The sequence below is a fragment of the Xiphias gladius genome, chromosome 3, assembly GCF_016859285.1.
Source record: "Xiphias gladius isolate SHS-SW01 ecotype Sanya breed wild chromosome 3, ASM1685928v1, whole genome shotgun sequence".
Taxonomy (NCBI): Eukaryota; Metazoa; Chordata; class Actinopteri; order Istiophoriformes; family Xiphiidae; genus Xiphias; species Xiphias gladius.
In genome coordinates this window covers 1,783,619-1,809,126 of record NC_053402.1, presented here as the reverse complement: position 1 = coordinate 1,809,126, position 25,508 = coordinate 1,783,619, and the positions used below count along the sequence as shown (strand labels likewise).

General features: G+C 41.3%; 2 protein-coding genes across 2 annotated transcripts in view; both read right to left on the bottom strand.

The window, feature by feature from the left end:
• On the bottom strand, nucleotides 1-12,653 carry si:ch211-234h8.7 (uncharacterized protein LOC561627 homolog). The gene is made up of 6 exons (XM_040123299.1): nucleotides 12,580-12,653; nucleotides 5,492-5,755; nucleotides 4,641-4,784; nucleotides 2,850-3,469; nucleotides 2,585-2,765; nucleotides 1-413 (listed from the first exon to the last, which is right to left on the bottom strand). The coding sequence occupies exons 2-6, from the start codon at nucleotides 5,712-5,714 to the stop codon at nucleotides 1-3; spliced, it is 1,581 nt and encodes a 526-aa protein (XP_039979233.1). The 5' UTR covers nucleotides 5,715-5,755; nucleotides 12,580-12,653.
• Nucleotides 12,654-20,385: 7,732 nt separating this feature from the next.
• The window catches only part of csnk1da (casein kinase 1, delta a), a 28,006-nt gene continuing 22,883 nt past the window's right edge, over nucleotides 20,386-25,508 (bottom strand). Inside the window, exons 7-9 of the mRNA XM_040158178.1 lie at nucleotides 24,844-25,012; nucleotides 24,184-24,296; nucleotides 20,386-21,415 (exon numbers count right to left, since the gene is read on the bottom strand). Of these exons, the coding sequence (XP_040014112.1) occupies nucleotides 21,365-21,415; nucleotides 24,184-24,296; nucleotides 24,844-25,012 (333 nt within the window). The 3' untranslated portion in view covers nucleotides 20,386-21,364. The remainder of the gene's footprint in view (nucleotides 21,416-24,183; nucleotides 24,297-24,843; nucleotides 25,013-25,508) is intronic.

The following is a 25,508-nucleotide window of genomic DNA, read 5'->3' as shown; positions in this document are numbered from 1 at the left end:
TCACAGGCATGTTTCAGGACTGATGGCCTTGTCACCATTCTGTTGTGGCTCTTTCAAGAATTTTTCCACTTCCTGTGAGTCCACTGTTACACTCTCTGGCCTGACCTCTTCTACGTTCTCTTTGTCTCTCTCCTCCTCCTCCTTTAATTCCCCTTTCACCTCCTTCATAGTCTCCTTCTCTTGCTCCTCTCTTGCTCCTTTCTCCTCTTCATCGTTAACCTCGGCAGGTTTACCGAACTCCTCCGTCTTGGCGTCATCTGTCACTGTGACATTCTCAAGCTTGTCTGCTGGTGTTGAAGACTTCTTTCTAAAGAGGAAGTTACAAGTAGCCAGAACCACAGCTGAGAGGACCACCTCACTTCCTGCCAGCAGGAAGACACACATGTAGTTCTTGGTGGCATCAAGAAGCCAGCCTGAGACAGAGGAAAGAGAGGTTAGGAAGGAATGGGAGAGCAACACATAGACAGATACAACACAATCAAGAAAAACTGGTTATTTTGAGATGCTATAATGCTAATTTACACACATATTTAAAAGCTCCTGTCCTTGTTAAGATATTGCCATACTTATAGTAAATGTGTCACATGTCTGTCCACATAGTTGGCTCCTAGATATCTTTAAGTATACATAACTGATTTGCAAGAGCAAATATGTTTTGAGGCAAATGGATGCTGCAGGATTACATTTTCTGTTAAAACCCTGTCTCCTGGAAATAAAGTTTATATATTGTGAAATTGTTTTTTCCAATTACGCTGTGATAACGTAATCGTTGGCTTGATTACGTTCAGAGGCAACATTTTTTGTTTTTTTTTAATGACTGAAAAATGACATTTATGAATTGCACTGGACCACCAGGAGGTGGTCAGGGTGGATGGTGAACATACAAAATGCAGGAGTCTGGGGTTTGAATCCGGACTCTGCAACAAAAGCACTTTGGTTAAGGTCTTTGGAAAAGATCACGGTTTTGGTTAAATATAAATGAACACGTTGTGACTCAAGTCACTGAACCTTTTCTGTATTAAACCAGAGCACAATTTTTCCCTTCCCTTAAAAAGGTGCTGCCAGTGCCTAAACATAACCATCAAGTTTAGTAACGCTATAGTCCCTACTGCACTGCGGTATCAAACATTCTTGTGGAAAAAATAACTGTCAGTGAATATCTGACTGATACACTCATTAAGTTTTTTGTGACCTGCCAGTACATCAATTAATATTTCCTCATTGTGTTAATAGTAAACATAATCCAGTTGTAATTACGTTTCTTTCAAAGTGCATTTGCTGTTGCAAATTAACCGTATATAAACAAAAATTCTTGGAGACAAGGTTGTTTGCCAAGGGCTACAGCGATACCCTAACTGTGTTAATTATCTGAATAATAAGGAAGAGGAAAATTGGGTCAAACGCAGCTGGATGGCTGAATAGGTGTCAGTCTGTCACTGGATGATCGACCAATGCAGTAGGCAGAGACAGATCTTTTGAGTATGTAAGTTTAACCTAGCTACAGAAAATGTAACTGTCTTTGACTTGACTTGACCACTGTCATGGTCTAGAAGTCTAACCCCTGAGCATGCTTCTCCATCTGCGCGTAAGCAAATGTATCTAGGGTATCGATTGCAGACTTGTTCAAACTTGGGGTAAAACCTCAATGTCAGTTTCGAACCTCTCTCTTGAAAGGTGCTTGGATCAATCAATCTGCTACTGTCATGGTCTAAGCCCTGACTCCATGTTTTTTCCTGTGTTTCTAGTGTTTCCCTTTTCCTGGTGTTTTCTCTCTTTCTGTCTGCAGCGTGTCTCCCTCTGTCCCTCCAGACCTTGCCCAAAACCCCCACTCAGTCCTCTAATCTCTTTGCTGAGTTTATAATAAACTCACTTTTGTTGTTTCTGAACTGAGTTGGTTGTCCTAAATTTGGGCTTCTCGGCTATTTGTGACAGTTAGGTTAAAAATTTAGCACGAAGCTTATTGTCACTCACCATAATGCAAAATATGCTAAAGAGCATTCAAATAAAGATATTGTCAGGGTACCAGGGATGTCATTTTTCTGTTGATTGATTGCAATACATTAGGAAGGTGTGTGATATCTAACATGAGCCTGTCAGAGGCAGATGTAGGAACAAGCAGGAAGAAAGCACCAACACAAAAAAGTTGGCCTGCTGTGGAGTAACAACAAAATCCTTATGTTGAGACCTTGATGGACATTGAATGATAACCCTCATCCCTTACATATTTTGGTGTAGTTTCTGTCTGTTTCTATTTTTCGAGCACTCAGTGTACAGTTGGGGACACACCAGAAGATGCACAACCCAACCCCCACCACACAGTCCACCAGGGGTAGGTAGACCCAATTCCTTTCTTTGGCATTTGCAATGAATTGCGCTGAGTACATGTTGTGCCCTGTTAGTTTCTAGTAAGCTAAGTGTTAGTTAATTCCCCTGTACCAACAAATAATTCCTCCAGTGCTACCTGTGCCATGATGATATAAAAAGCAATAAAGCCTCAATTCATATACTACTGTCAGCAACACTTTCGAATGGATTGGGAACTGTAGTACAATGTGTGCATGTTGTAGTTTTGGTGCTTACTGACCTGCACTAGGTGGCCCCACCAGCACAGCAATGGCTTCCATGAGCAGAACCAGGCCAATGGCACTGGAGAACTTCTCAGTACCAACTATTGCCATGAGAACCTCAAACTGCAGAGCTCCCACCATGCCATAGGAGATACCAAAGAAGACGCAGAAGACCACCAGAGATGCATAGTCATTTGCCTGGGAACAAATATAGTGTTTAGGTTTTATATCAGTGGGCTAAACATTTTCCTTACAGTTCATAAAAAGCAAGCATTCACATACCTGTGACCCAACCAGGTCAGTGGCTCCATTGAAGATCAAAGCAAAACTGAACAGGTAAACACAACGAGGCCGCACCCACTTCAGTCCGGCAATAACACCACATGTGGGCCGGGCAAAAATGTCAATGAAGCCCAGGATAGTGAGGAGGAGAGCTGATTTGGTATCCTCATTCCCCAGCTCCTTAGCATAGCTCACAACAAACACTGGAGGCACAAAAAGCCCCAGCACCATGATGGATGCCGCTACAGTGTAGATGACAAAACCGCAGTCTTTGAAGACAGAGAAGTCCAGCAGTTTGGCTTTGGGCTTCTTCTTCTTCTCTGCTCGCTCTGTTCCCTCTTCCTTGTCTTGTTCCATATCCTTGGCCTGGAGGGACTTGGGGGCGACCAGAGGCTTCATTAGGGCCCCACACACACAGCAGTTGAGTAAAATGCCACCCAAGATCAGAAAGCCCCCCCTCCACCCGTACTGGTACTGGAGGACCTGGCCCAGTGGTGAGAGGCAGCATAGGGCCACAGGGCTTCCTGCTGCTGACAGACCATTGGCCAGAGGACGCTTTTCACTGAAGTAGCGGTTAAGCATAATGAGAGATGGCTGGAAGTTCAGGGCTAACCCCAGACCTGCAGCAAAGGAAAGCAAGTTTTGTACTGTTTTACATTCATACATTTAAACTTACATTTAACCCTCTTACACCACCAGATTCATTGTTTTATGCAAACCGTGATTTGTAAGTTCCCCAAAAGAAGAGGTCGGCCTTCCTCTAATGGATTTAATTACACCAGTGTGAAATGCTTTGATTGCTATAGTCAAGAACAGATGTCATTCATTTTTCCCCATTATTTGGGCATGATGTGCATGGTATTTGTGTGTACTTGTGAAAAGAGACTGTCCTTGTTTCATTTGAGGACGTCTGCTATTCTTTCTTGATCGTAACCCTAACCCTAAAGGTTGGGGTATGCTTGAAAGAACTAGTCTGTACGATGTATCATCCAACCATGCTGGAAGGCAAAAAGTGTTTGTAGCTGTTCCCAATGGCCAAACACAAAGGCAGGTTTCATAGAAAGGGGCAAAATGTGATACTCATTTCAGAAAGCATTGTTTGACGTGAATGTCAGATTGTCAATTTCAGAAAGTTACAGAAATTGTCACTACTTTACTGGTTACTTTTAGTGGCTATCAGTCAGAATTAATGAAGGATTAATGACAAAAACTAGACTACATCTAACAAAATACAAAAGCCTCAAGTTTGAATGAAATTACTTTACATTTTCTTCAAAAGAATACATTAAAATCGTGCCAAAATTAACACCATAGGTGTGCTCCCTGCTCTATTCAAAAATGTTTTCCTTACACTAATGTGAGGCTACAGTATTCTGAGTTAGCCAAATCAAGTGGGAACTTCCAAAGGTGCAATCTGTAAATATGAAATTCCCATTTTGTGTTACAACTGAACACATTTCCTTGCTGAGCAGCAATTTGGCTAACTAACACTGCTGAACCTAAGTGTTGAATGTCTGAATGCATTTTTGCACATAGTTAAATGTAAAATGAAAAATATTCTAATAATACTTATTTGATAATTGATATTGATTTAAATATCACTTTTTGAATTATGGGGCTTAGAATGTACCTTCATATTATGCCACATACTAAGATATATCCTAATGTTAGCTTGTATGATATACAGTATGCTGTGGCTTCTCATCACAAGGAGTGATGAAGTGTGGGTGGGTTGATTCGTTATTGTTAGGAGGGGTCAGAAGTTGCAACACTCTCCTGGGACAGCCAGACCTGTAATAACCCCAGTAGAGAGGTAGATGTGGATGATGCTGGTGGAGAAGCAGGATAGGATCATTCCCAGAGAGGCGAAGAGGCCACCCACCATCATCACAGGACGACAGCCAAAGCGGTTCACCAGCACACTGCACAGAGGACCTGGAGAAAGTGTAGTGAACGTAGTAAGAGGTGTGTGTCTAGGTGGTCTGGTACCTATTTATCAGTGTGAGATACAGCATGTAAATTAGACAGCTTTGGGGGGTTTAGAGGCATAGAAGATGAAGGTGATATTGATTTTCTCCCCTGACTCTGGGTAGCAAACAAGCGTATTTCCCAAAATCAAATATTAAAGGTTTAAATATGCTGAACTTTTCCTGAGAACAGTTGCCGTGAGAATAAGGGGGAATATTTTTTACACTTACATACACAATAATAATATGCATAAAAATATAGCAGTATAATCATTTCTGTATTATTATTATATATTACTAATATAATAACATCTATGATAACCGAGCGATCCATCTCCACCAACTTAGCAAACTTCATCCGCTGATGAAACAGTGAAGTGTGGCTGAAAGTTCTGGAAAAAGCTACTAAGTGAATTATTGATGTAATGTGGAAATTTATCATTAGGATTAAATAATTGTAATAGCAGCTAAAGTTGGTAAAATAAACTAAACAATGTACTGGACTATGTGATATTGTTGTATTGGACTGCATAATACTGTGAGATGTTCCTGACCGTAATCTCAATAAAAATTGGAAATTATCTTAACAAAGGAGGTGTTAAAAGTATACAGCTGTTTTTGCTACTGTGTCCACGTATTGTACGTGTATATTGTATGGTACAAGCAGCAGCCTACCTGTACCATAGAGCATGGCCAGCAGTATGGAGGAGATCCAGGCAGTGTCGCTGTATCCCACCCCAAACTCCAGGATCAGCTCTTTGAAAAAGACACTGACCGCCTTTGGGAAAGCGTAGGAGAAGCCTGTGATGACAAAACAGCCGGCCAGCACCGCCCAGCCCCACCCCCCGTCTGGAGCCTTCACCCCTCCTGTACCCACGTCCACTGCCACGCCTCCCATAATGTCCTAGGGCTGTGTCTTGATGAAGGCAGATAGAGACGCTAGAAAAAAAATATGAAAATGACAGTAAGCTGTTCGATTGAGTTTCTCTGGAAATACATGTAATTCAGTTCTGTACCATGACTACTGTCTATCAGCAATAAGACAGCTCCCAGACTTTGTGTAGCATTTAACATTTCTGTCTAATGTTGCAATCTTTAAACTAACTGTGGTACAATTATACTTTCTGGAATTGCTGGAAACTCCGAAAGCCTTAGTTCCGTTTGAGCTAAGCAGCAACATCCAACCTGCTATTTTGTCCCCTTACATCTCCCATGTGTAGACTGTATCATTTTTGACCATGGCACACCCTTGTTGAAAGATCAGAAAAGACTGAAACATGATCCAGCACAGATTGTTTGGAGGGATGCAGAGAAGTGATAACTGCTAACTGTGGGTTAAAGAGGCTCACATATTCTGATTTGCAACCCTAACAGGCTTGTCATCGAATAATGCTGGTTGGCTGAACAGGGGAGGGAGATTTCAGGGGCACCAAGGTTGGGCACAACCCTCAATAAGAACTAGGACAGAGAACTAAAAAGTAAAAGTAGTTAAAAAAAAACAACATCTACATTTCTATCTTCAAATGTCAGAGAAACTGTGTGTAGCTTTATTTTAGATACAAACAATTTTGTAGTGCGGAAAATGGATTTCAGTTTCCAGGTTTGTTCTTTAATTCCTATGCATCACATTCCTTTTGTTATCCAAAGCAACTTACATTTTTTTCAGGAAGCAAATCACCATTTGGTTACCCCTTTAGTTACCATTGCTATTGTCGAGCTTTCCGTTCTAAACTATATTTAGAAACTATGTACAGTCCTGGTTGAAATTACTGGCTCCCCTGAATTTTAAATACAGAATTAAGAATATCTTCAGACATAAATGCAAATTAATCAGTTTTGTATAGGGTTAGGGTTATATCAGAATATTTAATAAAATGTCCAAGGCTACTAAACAAAAAAAAACAACAAAAAAACAAAACTTGCATAATAGTAAAATAAAACAATAATACAATTATTGGCACCCTTCACTTCCTCTAAACGTTTCTTTTAACCATCTAGAAGCTTCTTGCAGCTGGTAGTTTCTGCCACTCTTCCATTGCTATGGGTTCAAGCTCTTTTAAGTTTGCAGGAGACCTTTTTGCAATGGCAGATTTCAGCTCTCTCCAAAGGTTTTCAAGGGCTTTAGGTCAGGACTCATTGCTGGCCAGTTTAAAACAGTCCATCTTTTCCTCTTCAACCAGTCTTTTATGCTGGTGGACGTTTGCTTTGGGTCATTGTCCTGCTGAAAGACCAAAGACCTTTGCCTCAAACGTAGTTTTTTAACACTGGGTAACACATTTGACTCTAAAATGCCTTGGTAATCTTCTGATGTCATCATTCCTTTAATACATTCAGTGGCTCCAGCACCAGAGGCAGCAAAGCAGACCCACAACACGATAGAACCTCCACCATGTTTTACTGTAGGTAGTTTGTTCTTTTCCTTCTGGGCTTCATTTCATCACCTATAAACAAACTGAATCACTGCATTCCCAAAGAGCTCTACTTTGGTTTCATCTGTCCAAAGAACATTATCCCAGAAAGACTGTGGCTTATCTAGGAAAGTTTTAGCAAACAAAAGTCTTACCTTTTTGTGTCTTTCTTTCAATAGTGGTCTCCTCCTTGGCCTTCGCCCATGGAGACCTACTTGGTTTAGTGTGCAGTGTATGGTACAGGCTGAAACCACCACTCCAGATTGATCCAGGTCAGCCTGAAGCTCTTTTGATGTCTTGGGAGGTGTTTTTACCACAATCCGCATCAAGCTTCGTAGACTTGTCTCAATGAGTTTCTTCTTAGCACCAGGTCCTGGAAGCGTCTTAACAGTGTTATGACTGTGAAACTTTTTGATAACATTACGAACTGTTGAAACAGGGATTTCTGGATCTTTGGTGATTTCCTTGCAGCCTTTGGAATTGTTCTGTTTTTTGATAATAGCATTTCTGATGAAAATTAAGCTTGTGAATGCTATGTGTTTTTTTAATTTTGTTTGAGGAACTAATTTAAATTCATCCAAAGGGTGCTAATAATTGTGTCAAGCATATATTTTATGTCTCAATTTCTTTATTTCACTATATGAAAGTTCTAATTTTGCATTATTGGTTAATTTGCATTTATTTTCTGAGGATATTCTAAATTATATATTTAAAATTCAGGGGTGCCAATAATTTAAAACAGGACTGTACAGTGGCTTAAGAAAGTATTAAGACCATTTCAATTTTAAATGCTTTATCACATCCTAAGATGTTTCATAGGTTTTAAGTCTGGGCTTTGGGTGAGCCAAACAAGGACAGTCAGAGACTGGTCCAGAAGCTGCTATGTGGCCTGGCTCCCTGGTCATACATCAAGCCTGTTCCTGAGCCTGTTCATGAGTTGGCCATCTTAGCTCCTTGTCCCAAGACGACATCCTGGTCGACTCCTGCTCCCGAACTCCAGTCGATAGCCCTCGCTGACGCCCTGCCAGGTTTCCAGTCGACAGTTCTTACTGACACTCTGCCAATCCTCCCAGACCATCAGTCGGCCATCGCCTCAGCCGATGACGACTAGCCACATCATCAGGCTATCTGCCCGATGCTCCGGTTGCCACCCTCTATTGTGTTTGGTTCATAGCTTCGCCTGTTGGCCTGTACAGTCCCCTGTCACTGGCCACCTACCCTGGACCCCAATACCCTGCAATTTTTCCAGAGGGGACCCGCCTTTGTTGTTGGCCTCCTGCTCTGCCTCTGGAGGAATCTTGCCTTTGCTGTCGGCGTCCTGCTCTGCCTCCAGAGCGGCCCTGACTTTGCCACTGCCGGCTGGTTTCCTGCCCCCGGGCCGTCCGCCTGATGTCTCCAGCTCCGCCTCTTTCCTGCCCCCAGGCCATTCAACTGAGGTCTTCTGCTCTGCTGATTTTAGATAAATTTGCACAAAATGTCTACATACATGTTTGCACTTTATCATTATGGGTTTATTGAGTGTAGATTAATAAATCTAGCTTAAATGTACAACACAATAATTGGTCAAATTTGCAGTATCATGCTTTCCTTTCTAATGTTGAAAGTGATATGTTGTTCATTGTTCCAGCACACTGAATTTTAAATGAAATGACCAACTTTCAGCTTTAATGGTGTCAGAGGGTGTCTACATCCTTAGTGTATTCTTTCAGTGTTAGGAGAATGGAATGGGACAATGATCCTAAAAATACAAGTCAACCAAGGAATATTCAAGGCCAAATAGTGACATGTCCTTCACTCACCAAGTCTGACACCTGACCTCATTGGAAGTGATGATGTGTTTTACAAAACCAGACTCAAAGCAGGAAGTGAAGATTGCTGCGGTACAAGCTTGACCGAGCATCACCAGAGAAGTTGCCGAGTGCCTGCTGATGTCTGTGGGTCACATGCTTCAGACATTCATCGACTGCAAACCAATTAAATATAATTTATGACTTTATTAGCTTTGTAAGACTATGTATTATCCTTATCTGTACTAATGCTCTCACCCTGTGGCGCTAAGGAAGCTTTCTAGCAACTTAGGTTAGGTTGCTAGGTAAATATAATCAGTTCTCACTACAATATTGAGAAAACACTGAATTTGAAATGGAAAACAATGAATACTTGTAACAGTTTATCTACAATTTTTGGCATGAAACTGGTCAAATATGCAAATATTATCTAAATCAGACACCCAGTCAGTAGCAGTTGAATCTGTATACTGATTAACGAGAGCAACCAGTCTGATTTACTGATACACTGTATCCTATGTTATGTTCTGTGAGTGCCCGGCACTGTTGCTGGCCCCTGTGATTTATAGTTCCACTGGGTCTCTGGAGCCAGACGTGGCTTTTACCACCATAACCACATATTAGCACCTCAGCCGTACCGCTCCATCAGCTAATTTACCATCTCTTGAAGGAGGTGAAGGAACGACTTGTGATGTAGAAAAGCCGACTGGACTCATGCCGAAACAGCCAGCAATGCAGTGTCTCCAGGTAGGACGAGAATTTCAAGCCTCACACTGACGGGAAGGTGACATGACCAGCCTAACTATGCATCACCAGCCCCGCTGTGTTTCAGTCAGTCCCTGGGGCAGTATGCTGCAATATGACAAAGTCATAAGCAGCTCTGAAAATATCCTGAGTTCGCTGTTGGTAACATTGTTCAGACTGTAATATATTCTTTCATAAAAATGTCCTCTGAGTCTCCTCGGACGGCAGATAAAGTCTTGAAATTACATCTGTGCGAAAATCTGTTTGATGTTTACTCAACAGGAAACAACTCAGATACTGATTTTGTTTCTTAAATGATTCCCCAGTACAATGTTGACAATTTAAAACAAGTGAATATTAAAACACTAAAAGTCTGATGGAAATTTGGGGACACTATTGGGTGCATTAACAAAATGCGGTAATGTGCCTTTAGGCCTTGAAGGGTAACACATACAAAATGTGGAAAATATTTCAACTATTTTTGATAATTTCTCTGTCATTAAAATGCTGTTTTTAAAGCCAAGTCCTTCTCTTATCAGCATTTTTGTAATCCAGAGGGCTAATGTACGGTATAATGAGATACAGTTTAATGTTGTACGTTATGTAACATTAAGTAACATGCTGCGTTGACTCCAAGATGTTAGTCATTCCTATAAACAAAAGCACACATAACGTAGAATCTCTAAAAGGGTCAGGAATGTTCTGTATAGCTCAAAATAATTCGGCCTCATCTTTAAAGCTGCACTAATCTATACTTTTTTCCGTAACAGTGGATTAAATCACTGTGTTCAATGTGAAAGATGCCGCTCACAGTGATGAACCCACAGAGAATTAAAATCATGATGTGGAAACAGCTTCACGGAACAAAACAACTACAAAAGATACCTTTAAGGAAAACAATTTAAAGCATTCAGACTATAGTTCACATAGCAATGATGTAAATAAAAATGAATGTGATATAATTTAGATTTTTCTAAAATCAAAAAATATTGAAATTATTTAAAAATGGTAGATAATGTGGCTAAATGACATTTTCTCCAATAGAAAAGCTATGATATTTTAGTTAGATGTTTAAAACCATGTGACCTAAAGACCCTTCAGAAAATATTCACACCCCTTCACTTTTTTCACATTTTTTTACGTTGCAGCCTTACGTTAAAATTACGCTAACATTTATTTTTTCCCACATCGAACCACCATCAATACCCTATAATGACAAAGAAAAAAGAGAAATTTAAAATTTTTTGCAAATGTATTAAAAAGGAAAAAGTGAAATATCACATTGACATAAGTATTCAGAGCCTTTACTCAGTACTTAGTGAAGAACCTTTGGCAGAGGTTACAGCCTCGAGTCTTCTTGGGTGTGACAAGCTCTCTAAACCTGGATCAGGGGATTTTCTGCCGTTCTTCTCTGCAGATCCTCTCAAGCTCTGTCAGGTTGGATGGGGGCCGTCGGTGGACAGTCATTCTCAGGCCTCTTCAGAAATGCTCAGTTGGGTTCAAGTCAGAGCTCTGCCTGGGCCACAGAGTTGTCCCTAAGCCACTCCACTTCTCAAAGTTTCTCCCATCTCCACACAGGATCTCAGGAGCTCAGCCACAGTGACTATCAGGTTGTTGGTCAACTCTCTTACCAAGGCCCTTCTCGCCCGATTGCTCAGTTTAGCTGGGTGGCCAGCTCTAGGAAGAGTCCTGGTTGTTCCACACTTTTTCCATTGAAGAATAATGGAGTCCACTGTGCTCTTGGGAACCTTCAATGCAGCAGAATGTTTCTATAGCCTTCCCCAAATCTTGTACCTCAACACAATCCTGTCTCTGAGCTCTGCAGGCAGCTCCTTAGACCTCACGGTTTGGTTTTTGCTCTGATACGCATTTTCAGCTGTGAGACCTTATTTAGACAGATGTGTGCCTTTCTAAATCATGTCCAATCAGTAGAATTTATCACAGTGGGATTCCAATCAAGGTGGAGAAACATTTCAAAGATGATCAAGAGAAATGGGAGAAAGCTGATAAGCTAAAAAATTTGCAAAAATTTGTAAAATTCTGTTTTCGCTTTGTCGTTCTGGGGTATTGAGTGTAGATTGATGAGGGTTGTTGTTTTTTGATTTTTCTTATCATAAGGCTGCAACATAACAAAATGTGACAAAAGTGAAGGGGTGTGAATAGTTTCTAAATCCTTGTATATAACAGGTCTATATGATGAAGGAAATGAATAAAAGAATACACAGTAGTTTAAAAAAGTTACTATACCATTAACAAATCAAGTTAAAATGGATTGCTAATTCAGGAAAAGGTTATTAATAATTATAATAATGTCAAATACAGTTTGCATTACATCACTGGTAAGTGCCATTATGCTCTCCCTTTTATTTTTCTCTTTAAAGTAATTTGAGAATATGGAGATTTATTTCAGTCTTGAATTGAAATTCTAAGTCAAAGGTTTTAAGTTTGAAGGCTGAAGCAAATGATTACTTGTTGTAGGTAGACTAGCAGAGCTGCAGGGGGTTCGCCTCCACCATGGGGGGGCTCTGTCTGGCTTATGTCACAGCTGTCACGACACGGACGGGTGCCCGGGACCGTGCGAGAAAACGTGAGTCAAAAACGACGCATCACGTGACACGACGGACACTGGTGCTCCCGGATATCAAACAAATGTGGCTCCCAATATTCCTGTGTCACTGTAACCGTGACAGGCGCCTCGCCGCTTCACGCTCACCAGTCCTGTGCCACACTGCGCTCACGCGTCCCCTCGTGCCAAAGCCCCGCGCGCGTGTGGGACAGGACGAGGTCTGATGTCGCGCACGCCGGCATCTGTTGAGTCTCTTACCGGGTGATGCTGCCGAGAGCTGTCCCTCCTCCAGTCTCCTGCCTCCTGCCTCAGCACCGGAGCCGCGTCCGTCCCCCGCACGTCTGCCTGCAGACCATCGCTGGGGCAGAGAGGGGCCAGCCTTCTGATGCTGGGTCCTAGTGCCGCAAGGCCACTGCCCGGACTCGGCGGTGACGAATGAGGACTATTTCTGGCCCTTTGAGTCATTAATAGTGTAGGAGAAGCTGGGACTGCTCGGCACTCTTTTATGTCCTGGGGATTTCTCTACAGAGCTGCTTCTAACAAGATAAATATTAATGACACAGGGAGCTTAAATGTTGGATTTGATTAAAAAAAATATAGTGCAAAGCAAAATCTCAACTGCGTCAGATGGGTTTGCACACCTCTACTTTTCAGTGCATTATCACACAATAACGACAATGGTAATTTTTTTGCTTTTAATCTTAAATGGATGGTCCAGCAAGTTAGTTTTGTACTTCCTAAAGTTTGGGGACTTGTGAGAAACAAATTTAGCTGAAAAAGGAAAGGTCAAAATTGAATTAGCAGAGGGTAAGGTATCTTGACTTTTACAGTCCTACAATGGGTCAAGATCCAAACGTCCTATATTTCGGAACAACGTGATAATGTCGTTCATTAGACCCTCTTCGCCCTGTAAATGTCCACATCTTTCAAACTCCGTGCATGCAGTTTGGAATGTAAGTTTGTAGTCTCCGAGCCCGAGCGGAGATAACCCCGATGACATCACCGGGGTTATCCTCTTAGTCTTGTCACGGCTCCGCCAGAGTGAGTACTAGTAATAGTATTTGACATTATTAGTAAAAGTAACGTGTAGAGTCAGCAGACGGCCCCTTTGGAAGTCTTTTTTCCCTTTCTTTCAATTTCCTTCATTTTTTATGGTTACGTTGTGCAAACCTCAGTAGTCGGTGCAGGGCTGGAGAGTCTTATCTTTCTCGTCCACGAGGAAAAATCAGGCTCCAGCGGTGAGGAGGAGAGAGGGAACACAGTCAACCCTTAGGTGGTGCTGTTTCCGGGAGGACGTTGATGGTGCAGACTTAGAGTCAATGTGGAGGTAAAGAGGTGGCCAGCAGACCTGCAGCCTTGAGGCAGGGAGAATGACAAAACCCCAGCCGGCCCAGAATAAGCCCAGAAAACCAGTCTACGTGTGGATTGTGTTTGACAAGCCAATTGTGATGAAGGAGGACAGGTAACTAAGGTGAATCGATGAGATGAAATTTAACTGTTCAGTGAGTCCCCTGATGGCAAGGAGGAGCCTATACAGGTGTCTCCCAAAGAACACCAGGGCTGCCTATGGGAGGGGAGGTGTCTCTGCTGCAGGCAGTCTGGCCACCACGACTCCAGCTGTCCAGTAAAAGGCCGGGAGGGCTCTGGCGATCTGAAATTCCAATCCTGATCTTTCTTCTCGACCCTTCCTCCAAGCTCAGTTGTTACTCTGGTGCAGATGAGAACTTCATGGACATTGGGACCAGCCAACTAGTTGGGGTTAGACTGATTTCGCTTTGTGTTGACAGATTATAATACTAATGACCTGAAGATGCAATGTTCCAGCTAAAAGCAAAATGAGGGAATTTGAATTAGAAGAAAGAAACTTATAGACGCTGCCTAAACGCTATTTCAGAGAGGTGGGTACATGGCGTGTTTAGCCTCCACTACAGCCCTGCACCTTATACAGTTGTTGCGGCTAACGTGTTAGCAAACGGTTGCTTAATTACGCATCCAGCAGTTACGGAGAAACCTTAGAAACATTCATTTGGAGTTGTGTTTCTGGCCACCCGATGAACGCAAGTGTAGCACTTGTGTCACTGTACAACAGAGAACTATATCTTAGACTTAAATTAGTTTTGTCTTTATTTTCCTAGTTTGACAAGTTAAACCAATTTATTTGAGCTGTTTTCCCTTTGAGTTTGAACAGGTAGCTTCTCAAAATCCTTTTTTTCAGGTAATTTGATCCTTTAAATTGGCCCTAATCCAGAAAGAAGTCAACCATAAGGTACACAATCCAACTCAAAGTGTACACAAAGTAAGGGAGAGGAAGCAGGGAAAACTCTCCCGGTGAGGAAAAGTCTCTTTGATCAATAGTCCTCATAAAATGTCATAATATACAAAAAAAATATTTTCACTCTTTTGCTTCTGAACAGTAGTGGGACGTGGGCTAAGATGAGTCCATTTTTCCTTATGTTGTCCTGTAGGTAAGGAAAAATGAGACGGAAGTAGAATGAAAACATCAACCTTCAAGATGCTTCCTGTCAAATGAAATTATGAGAATGCATCTATGACAAAGGGGCCTGAAAATACGACTTGTCTAAAAAAAACCAAATCAATTTACAGGGTGTAAACTGACTGTCTGATACTTTAAGTTTAAACCTGAGCATAATTTAACAGTTTCACAGTTTTGAACTTGGGAGAACAAACCAGCAGTTAGAGTTTCAGGACGTTTGAACACTCACAAACAAATATCCAACTTTCCATTCATCTAGGTTGCAGGGAAATATGAATGTTGCTCCCGCCCTGTAGTCCCTCCCGCCTTTTGAGGTTGAGGTAGCTTCCTCAGCAAACACCCAGCGGGAAAGCTACCTCATCGTTTTCCTTGAATTCAAAGCTGGGCTCCTCACCTCCATTGCTCCCCCGGAATCTTCTGAGAAATCCTCGGCGCACTTTGTTGCCCCCAAGGAATCTTGAGTGCAAAAGTACACTGCGGGCCAGGTTTGCGGGCGTGGAACGCCAGTAAAATGCGCACCATTACAGCACCTGACACCAGACAGGCATGGAGTGGATGACCGAAAAACCTGAGACGCTTTTCTGATGTTTGTGGTCTTCCAGAGGGGCGCGCCGTTCAGTAAGGGCGCCGGGGCGCCGCCCCTTCTGCAATTCCAATTGTGAAATACATACTTTTAATGAAAAACTGGGCGGGTAGGATGTACTCTTCACTGCCCGATGGCGGTATGTGTGTAATATGTTTGGCTCCTCCTGGCGGCCCCTGATTGGTTGACGCCGCAGGCCGAAAATAACTGGGTCTAGGGCGGTAAATTTTAGGCCCAAGAAATGTGGCAGGATTGGGCAAGTTTCCGCTCAACTGGCCAGCTATAGGATGGATCATGTTGGTAAAAGTGGGCTTGGTAGAGTGGAAAAAATTTTGGCCTGGTTTGTCATGGTGCGGACAGTTTTCTTTTTCAATATTCAAATAGCTAAGTATGGTGTTTTTGAACCAGCATGGCACCAGGGCAACGGCGGGCGCCGGTTTCTAGCTATCAGACCAGCTAATAGCAACAATGGCTAATATAGATACAAAATTTGCTGAAAATAGTATTGATTCACTGCTCAAGAATTCTTTCAGCTGGAAAACTTCTGGCGATGTTGAACAGCCTTCTGGATGTGATGGAGGGAAGTGCTACATTCACAGTTTGCTAGCAAGTGGTATCGCATCCAGAAGGTCACACACAGTCCAGGTTCATACAGTGGAAATGTTTGGAGCAAAGCAGCTGTTATCCTGATAAATCCTGAGCTCCATCAGAGTTGTCTGAAAAACACATTTCAGACACCTCCCGCCCAGTTCTTTTCCCCGCTCCCACTCCATCTTTTCGTGCAGGGCTATGCACTGCAACGTGTGTTTGTAGCCCACGTTCAACTAATTAAATGTTATTTAACAAGGAAGCAGTATTAGTTTACAACACAATAATAACAATAATATTAATTATTATTATTGCTGCTGCTTCCGTGTCAGATGACATTTCCCCCCCGAGCACGGATCGCTGCGGTGCTGTGGCGATAACCGCCAAGTGAAAGCAGCTGCCGAGTGGCCACCGGGAGATACTTCTTTTGGTTTTCACCCCGAGGACCCGCCGGCCACCAGCAGCTGGCTCCTTGCCACATGGTACGGGTACATGCTCACGGCCCGAATACCCAGAACTACCTACCAAGGGCTGTAGCGCCACCTAGTGGGGAAGTCCCGCTGTGCCACTGCCTGTACAGCGTCGCCCAGCTCCCATGGTTAAAAAGAATACACATATTCATTTAAGCGCTTCCCCGTCTCTCTCTCAGCCGCCGGCGCTAACGTTTTCATACCGAACCGACTTTCTTTTAATAGACAAAAGGTTGCGAAACTCGCCCTGGGTCGTTAGAGAACAACAGTAACCATAAAGGCTCGTATACGGGCGCACGCCATTTTTAGCGGCTGGTTTTGGCTGGTATGACCGCGGATGAAAACTCTGCCCACTGCCCAGCGCTGTTTTGTCTCGCTGAAAGGCTTTAAAATAAAATAAAATAAATCAAAATCGACACTGTAAAATGATGTTAAGCTCGTTCATTTTAGAAACGTAACTTCCCCTGCTGCCTTAAAAACGTGAGTTAATTGAACTCAAGTTGAAGTTAAAAATTATGTCAAATAGTTAGTTCGATATCTTTATGATTACTGAGCTGGAGAAAATTTTTTAAAAACAATAAACTTCAGATATGAAGTAGAATGGACGCTTTAGTCACATGGGCAGTCATTACAGACGGACTCGCTTTCCTTTTCCTTTATTTTTTCTGTTTAAAGACTCAATTCTTAGTTTGAAGACTTTACAGCTGCAGCCATTGAAGCCATTTGTTTTTTTGTTTTTTTTTTTTACCAGGGTCAATACAAAGACAATATGTGAGTCTGCTCCCAGTGACTTTGTTAAAATCTAAGTGTAGGAGGGTATGGACTGAATTCAGTAGTAACCTTATTGATTTGAAAATTTGATAACATTGTTTTCATTATCATGAAAAGAAACAACCGTGATTTACCAACACATGTATTAAAGACGCAAGTTTCCATCACGTCTGTTTTCTTCTAACTAGAAAAAGGAGAGTCTCTGGAGAGTTTCAACAAATTCTCCAATAGTTCATGCTGGGAAGTCTGTTAATATGCTAGTTTTGTTTCTTTAAAAACTTGGGTGAAGCAGCACATTGTTTTTTTTAAGATTTTTTTTTTTTTGGGGGGGGGGTATTTTTAATAGCCAACAGTGAAGAGGCAGACAGGAAACATGGGGCACGAGACACAGGGTATGACATGCAACGAAGGTCACTGGCTGAATCTGAACCATGGACGTTGTGGTTATGAGGCATGTGCGGCAACCATTCAGCCACTAGAGTGCTCCACAGTTACAGGAAATTAATGAGAAAAGATGAGTTGATTCCACTGAGTTCCTGCACCATATTTTACAGAGTGTGGGCCGCTCCCACAGATGCGTGTACCTCCATTGGTTTCCCTGGTGCTAGTCTGACCCGAGATCATGCTATTTAACTCCGGTGCTCTCGCTACCGCTGCTGAGGAACATTTCACTCTCTGAGCTGTGCTAAAAAGAGCTCGAGAGAGCACGATTTTACAGAACTTGATATAGATATTCATGGTCCCCCGAGGAAAACTTCTAGAAATTTTGGTTGACCCAATGACCCCTCATTTGGCGTCATCAGACCGAACTTTCTACTTATCACACACTCGGGTCCATGACAAATTATCTCAACGATTACAGTCTAAGGGCTGGGATTTCATGAATATTTAATCTTATGGATGTAACCGTAAGTCCTCAAGTTTTAGAAGACCCCCCATCGCTTTTCCTCTGGTGTCAGCCCCAGGAAAATTCACAGAATCAGTTCACCTGAAATCACACAAAAAATACATGCAAACCAACCCCAAAAATAGTGTATTTACACTCACTTGACGTGACTGTAAATACAAGTCCATAAAAATAAACACAACAAATAAAAGTTCTTATTAATTTATTTACACAATTTTAAAATACACAAATACAGTGGTATTACAAGTGAGGAGCAGAAGTCAAAGTTGAAGTGGAAAGAAAGATTTCCCATGAATCCACAGTGAAGAGATGCATTGTGGGACATGAGCAACCATCTCCACAGCACAGTTAAAAGCAAATTGCACGGGTGGTGACAAAAATAAGGAATTAGAGTAAAGCAGACATGACAGACTGAAAAAGTAAACGATTATCCCATGTAAAGTGTACTTGCATTTATCATAGCCATCATCAGTGAGACAAATAAGTTAATCTATTTTTTTTTGGTTTGTTTTTCAAGCCCACAGGTGCAGTATATTTTTTAAAAAGCTGCCTTAGCAGGAACTCTAATGGAGTGAAGCATACCCAGTCCCTCCATACACTGTCATCATCATCATATGAAACCCAACAGTTGCTCATATGGATGTGGTAGACAGAATAGGCACATCCTATACACAACAACAGAACAAACATGTACAAATTAGCACTACAACCAACCCCGTCCCCCCCTCAACTACAGTAAATGGCCTACAATACTTTGGAACCACTCTAACAGATCAAGAATTTTCTACTTCAAAATTTGCAGGATTCATTGGTCACACCGGTCAACTGCTCAAGTCAAGTGTCCCCTTGACGGGAGGACATGAGTCCCTAAGAAGAGCCACATGAGGCTTGTAGTTCTGGTACCACTGGGACTCAGCTGTGACCTCCTTTCTTAAGACAAGATTCAGTCCGTAGCTCTCCAGAACCTCCTCACTTCCATGTAACCTGATGTGTTTAAGCATACCGATCATTTGTCTACCTGGATTCAGAGATTGCTCATCTGACCTTGTTACATAGATGTCCCAAGTTGGTCTGAAAAGAAAAAAATCAGTATCAAAGCTGATTGAGGCATGGTTGAATTGAATTTTACTGGTTTCATTAAGCCTGATGATTATTGTGCTCTATTTATTCCAGCTGTTAAAATGCACAATAAAAATAAAATGTCTGTAGGGTGGAATCATAAACTGAAAAATGATAGCACTTGTACCACTGGTACTGGCTGTAACATTTTTTGTTTGGTTTTTAAATAAGGTAGTAACAGTTACAGTCACAGCTATTTATGACATTTTCACTGTTTAATCTGTTAAAATAGAGGTTTAAGAAAAAAAAAAAGAAAAAAAAAAAAAAAAAAAACAATACAGGAAAGCTGGGATACAGGCTAGTTTTTGTTATTGTGCCCAAGAGAACTCCCGAATGCTTTGCCAGCTCACTGCTAACGCTTTGAAGTTCAAATTGGGGGAATTTGGGTGAACTGTACCAAATTCTCGGAGAACATCTTTTAAACACTCTAGCAATTTAGTATTGTCCTTTCATAACGTTGTGGAATCTGCAAAAACAGATTAAAAGAATGGTCAAAATGGAGGCAACGGAGGCTAAGATTCAAGTTCCCCGAATGTGGCTGAAGCTCAAAAAACTGGATTGTACATATACCATAATGCAAGTCCATACAGTTATTTCTCAAAGATTTTCCAGAGCATCACAAGACATATTAAAATTGAGTTCACAGACCCGAGTAGTAATCCTGCAGGAGTTTGCCTTTAGTTTTGTCAGCTCTCAAGGCCATGTCACCTAAACTGACTCTCTTTTCTAAAGTTCTTGTAGTTTAGTTGTGCACTGTGCAACCAGGTAGTAAAATATTGTGTAATGGCACGTAGTCAACATGAAAGTACTTAGATCTGGATAAGGCTAGAAGCAATGAATCAGGACATTCCCAGATTCTGAACAAACTCAGTAAATAGCCTTCTGTTGTGTTTAATAGGATGCATGTCTCCAAAATAATCTTGCGAATTTTGCAAATTGGCGATTACAAATGTCATGCTCTGTCCTACAATTGTAAAGCAGTAAATTGCAGCAAGTATCATTACATTGGAATATTATATATATATATATATATATATATATATATATATATATATATATATATATATTATATATATATATATATATATATATATGTCTGTGTGTGTGTAATATATATATATATACACACACACACCCCTTTGAGCTTGTATAACCTTGAGACAGAACCACACAAACACACACAACAACCACATCACTATGCACAAAAACAACATCTCATCCATTCAGCGTGGACAGATCGACATCCCAACTATTTCACTGTTCCATTCACAGCTTTCCCAAACAACACACTGCAGTCACGACCTGAAGACAGAAAGAAAATGTGCTGCATGTCTTTTTAGATTTACTACAAAATCCTGGTTCCAACGCACCTGAGGAGGACAAAAACACTCATACTATGGGATCAGCTTGGAAACTAGAACGGTGATAGGACCTTTTGTCCCATTTTAACAGTGGGGGATATCCTACCTTTAAATTTAAACCTCAAACACCTAAAAAAAGGAAAAAAAAAAAATGTTGACTTATGGTATTTAAAGAGTCTTTCAGGACACAAAATAGAGCTTAGGCACTGTCCATTAACACTGCCACGATGGATCATGCGTCTTTTTGATTTCAGAATTTAAAAAGTCCCACACACTATTTTCAAGAACTAAGAGACTTGTCATTCTCCATTTTCAAACCCTTGTAAAATCTGACCAGTGGATCTGGTGTAAGAGGAAGTTTAATGCTAAAGAATAAAGATACTTAAAACCAAAGTTAAAAAAAAAAACATGATGCCAGAGAAAAGTGAATCCATGGCTTCATCAACAGTAAGCAGGAGGAAGGAGAGTGTTTCCACATCTTCCATGGGAGAAGAAGAAAGGAAGCTGAGGCTGCTACTGTGCCAAGGTGGGGTTAGGCACCCAAACTGTACTCCACCCGCCCATCTCTTTCTCACACACACAAACACACTCCTGGCTGTGCAGCTCTTCCTGTTAAATGAACAAGAGCGCAGACAAACTCTGCATTGGTTGGTAGTCCTCTGCATCATTCAAGAGTCCTGTGTGTGTATGTGTGTGCGTGTGTGTGCTGCATGTTGAGGCCTCCATGGTGCATGGGTGGATGGGAGGATTTCATCGTGGAGCTGCAGACTGGAGGCCGCTGGGTGTGACCCGGGACAGAGCCTGAAGAGCACAGATGACAAATGTTGGTATTTTTGTGATGACGTCGTCAACAATCAATGCAAACTAACAGTAAGGGCAACCTGACCTACAGGAACAGCTCAGTATGCTTATCTGTTTTCTTACCAAGAGTTAGATGAGAAGTTTGATACCACTCTCATGTCTGTCTGATAAATATGAAGCTACAGCCAACAGACACTTCAGCTGAGCACAAAGACTGGGAACAGCAGGAAAAGACAACGAATAGGAATATTTCCCAAAATGTTGAATTCCTCCTTTGAGTTGACAAATCATTGGCAGTCACTTCCTTGCAGTATCATCTAGGGCAGGGTGGTATATCGACTTTTTAGGCTATATTGATATATTTTCAAACGAGATATAGGATGAGACAATACTGTTTACATCAAATTAGTCAGATGTTGCGTTACATAACCCGTGTTTTCCACCCCCACTCTCGCTGTGCACCTGCGCACAACCTCTGCGCCACTGGCTCACAAGTTCCCCTGCAACATGGAGGGAGCCAGAGCACCAGTCCACGCTGCCAAAGATAACTTAACTGTACTGTATTTTAATCAGTCTCTTGTTGTTTTTGAAAACAACTATCTCAGAGATAGTAGCATTTTCCATATATAAGCGCTACTTGGGCGGCCCACCCAGGTAAGTAAAACCGCTCAGTCACAACTCGGGTAAATCCTACTTACTACAACGCCTTACTTCACTCTCTTCAAACTAACTCATTTTTGGCCACACACCTTTCTGAGCTGCATGCGCTGCAGTAACTGAGTGGGGAGATGCTTCGCTGTGCACAGCCGCCTAGCTAGCATCTACCGATCTACCGAGCCTGCATGTGAGGTGTTTAGTGGAAAATCGGTAAGTTGTAGCTACAGAAAATAACCTGGGTTACACTCCTTCCCTCTAAAACTCATGAGTCTCTGCATGCACGTCAGTCACACGCCGCACCACCCACCACCAAAAGTAAATTCTCAACTCATGGGAATCACTGGATAGGCCTATTTTGATTTAATATAGGCTATTTATTTTATGCAACTTCCCATTTACATGTTTTGCAGCTCTATATTTTCAAATGAATCCTATTTGAATATGTTCTTTGAATATATAACGAGGTTGTGTTCTACAGGGGTGTTACAAGTTGCTCTGGTTGAGTGGTTTAAAACAGATACCATGTAACCCGTGATGTTCAAAGTTCTCCAGCCGGGGACCTTCATTGCAAATCCCCACACCCGTTCTATCCCTGTTTCCTATCTTACTAAATGACAAAATTATTAAAAAAAGCAAAAAAGCAATATTTAAACATAAATAAATAATATCTAACACAGGCACTGAGTTTGTAATATCCTGAGTTTGATATTAGCGCCACAGAATAATTCACCGTGGATGTTTTCAATAGCTGTGGACAGTTTTTATTTGAACCACTTTCTACAGGAAGGGAGGTCTGTGGATTATCCTGAGTAATCAGAACAACAATATTAAGCACTTTAACATGCCGTCAACACCACAAATGAAATTCACCTTCCATTACATTTGAGTGCCGGGAGAATCTCAAAGTCGTATTTCTGCACTGATTGCTACCATTAGAGTTAAGTAATAAATACACACTGTGTATTTTTTTGTTTTGTTGTAATTTGGGTGAACTGACCCATTAAAATGAAATTAACTCACTGCTTTACACGGACAAGCAGGCCCATCAATAACAAAGCCAGTAACTGTCTGGGTTTATATTTATACACAAGTTGATGTAATTGTCCTGCATATTAACACATGCAAATGATTTAAATCATTCAGCAGGATGTGCATTATTCATGAGCTGTGCTCTAATCACCAGAGTACAGCAGCAGAGATCATACAGACAAAACAAAAGATGACTTTGGTTCAGTGTGGACTCGAAAAGAGATCAACTTGCTGTCAGGTTTTTCTATCTAAATTAAACTGTCAACTATTACAGACAATTCTTCCAAAATTTTGATTTCTTTAAATTACTGTGATGAAAAAACATCAAACTCAAAATAGGGGATTTTGCAGAGGACATAATCTTAAGACTTTTTAAGTTTTCCATTTTTAGTGATGACTGGCTGTTACAGCCTTGACCTCCTCTGTCTACAAGATTGCAGGCCCATTGCCAAGAGGGGGTATTGGGGTGCAATGCCTGCCCATGGCGCATTGCGTGGTACATTACGCCGTCTTCCACCTCTCAGAAGTACACACACACACACAAAAAAATGAAAACATTGATGAAAAATATTTCTATAATTTCCCATTATCTATTATAATGATTAATGAATACAAGAAAAAAAAAAGCAGATGAATGATCATATGAAGTTTTCTCTGGCTAAGGGACTGCAAGAAAGAAAAGAAGACAGGACCTAATGAAACCATTAAACAGCAGAGTGCTGCTGGGATGTTTGTTTTGTTCGTCTGTCCAGATCCATACTACAAGCAGGATTGTAGGTGCTGTATCACCAACTTTTTATGTTACAAAACTGCTGTTCTCTGGTTGCTTCCTGTCAGTGATTCATTTTGGACTGGAACATGAAAAAAAAGGGGAACCAACATTTGGTAATAGTGAAAAGGGAAGTGCTTTGTCCTTAAACACCATCTGAAAGAGATCTGTTTGCGCTGATACGCGCTGTATGTTCTCTTGTAATATTTAATATGTTTCCTTTTTTGCAGATATGTCAATCTTTATTAGACAATTGAGCATAGATTAATTATTTTACAATATTTAGTGCTGTTCAAAGGAAACTCCTCCTTACTTGTGAGGTGGACATGCGGGATGTGTCCTGGCGCCCTGTCAGGTCTGAGGAGGAGATGTTGACAGGTGCTCCACGATGAAGACGCATGCTCACTTTCCTCTCTTTCTCCATACCTGAAGACAAAACGATACAAAAAGTCTAAATATTGCAGTCAGTGGGTGGAAAAGCCAAGAGTATAATGGTTTAGTAACTTTGCCTTTATGTCTAAAATAAAATCAGCCTTCTGTGGAAAATATCAGCCAGGCTAGAAAGAGAGAGGTAGCTGAAAATGAACATTGAGATGTGACTATAGTAAAGTAAAACTGCAATTTCAGCGGAAAAACTAAAGTTGCACAAGCAGATGAAGAGATTTAAAGAGACACTAAACTGACTCTTATATGATATATATGTATATAACACAGAAAACAAATTGGAACTACAAACTAATCTGATAAGTTATTTTAAAAAGAAGTCGGTAGTCACATGATACACAAAACATAATGGTGTAATATTGACCCAGTCCTATTTCTGTCTCCCTTCTTTTATCAAAAATAAATAAATAAATAAACAAACCAAAAAGCATTAAATTGAAAACAAATGTAATCAAAACAGGCACTTGAAAACCCAACCTTTCAGTTAGATGATTTCTCTATCCTGTTAAGTGTTTGTGTGCGCGCTGACCTGTGTGTGAGGCGGGGTTTAGTGGGGAGGGGGCTGCGACATCCTGAGCTGCCCTAGCTCTTCCTGAGGCCGAGGCCATGCCCCTGGCTCCGGGGTTCCTACTGTGCCTCAGCCTCTCCTCCCGCTCCCGACGCTCCCTCTCTGCATCCTCCACGGCCCTATTGGCACCCTGAAACACACACACGCACGCACGCAAACAGTTTAAGGTTTGTCTCTCAATATCTACAAGTGAACAGATGCTGCTGGCTGAAAAGCCTCTTATTGAATATTATCAACTAACTTTAGGCACAAACTTACTCATAAGGATAAACTGTCCAAACTAAAAGCCTTCCTAGACCAGATTTTGAGGATCAGATGTACAGGCTAGAGAATGTGTTGTCTCACAGAAACCCACATCCTGTAATCTGGCCAAAATACCAGAACCATTTATCTATTTGAAAATCTATAAATCAAAATAGGACATTCCCAACTCAGTCTTTCCCTATTTGGTGTTGTTTCAATGATGATTCAATGATAGTAAATCCTTAAGTGCACCAAATTCAGTGAGTTTGAGCATTTAAAAATGCTGCTGCTCCTCTTCCAAATTAAAAGTACATGCCCTCTAGCTCTTGTGAGTTTTGACTTTTGAGTTCAAATTGCACAGTTAAAACTCCCCAAAACATGAG

Bases quoted from the DNA above. Each gene is read 5' to 3' on its own strand.
- si:ch211-234h8.7 (XM_040123299.1), bottom strand. From the start codon at position 5,714: ATGGGAGGCGTGGCAGTGGACGTGGGTACAGGAGGGGTGAAGGCTCCA. The intron at 4,785-5,491 runs GTAGGCTGCTGC...CACTTTCTCCAG, and splicing joins GGCCATGCTCTATGGTACAG to GTCCTCTGTGCAGTGTGCTG. The intron at 414-2,584 runs GTCAGTAAGCAC...CCTCTGTCTCAG, and splicing joins GGTGGGGCCACCTAGTGCAG to GCTGGCTTCTTGATGCCACC.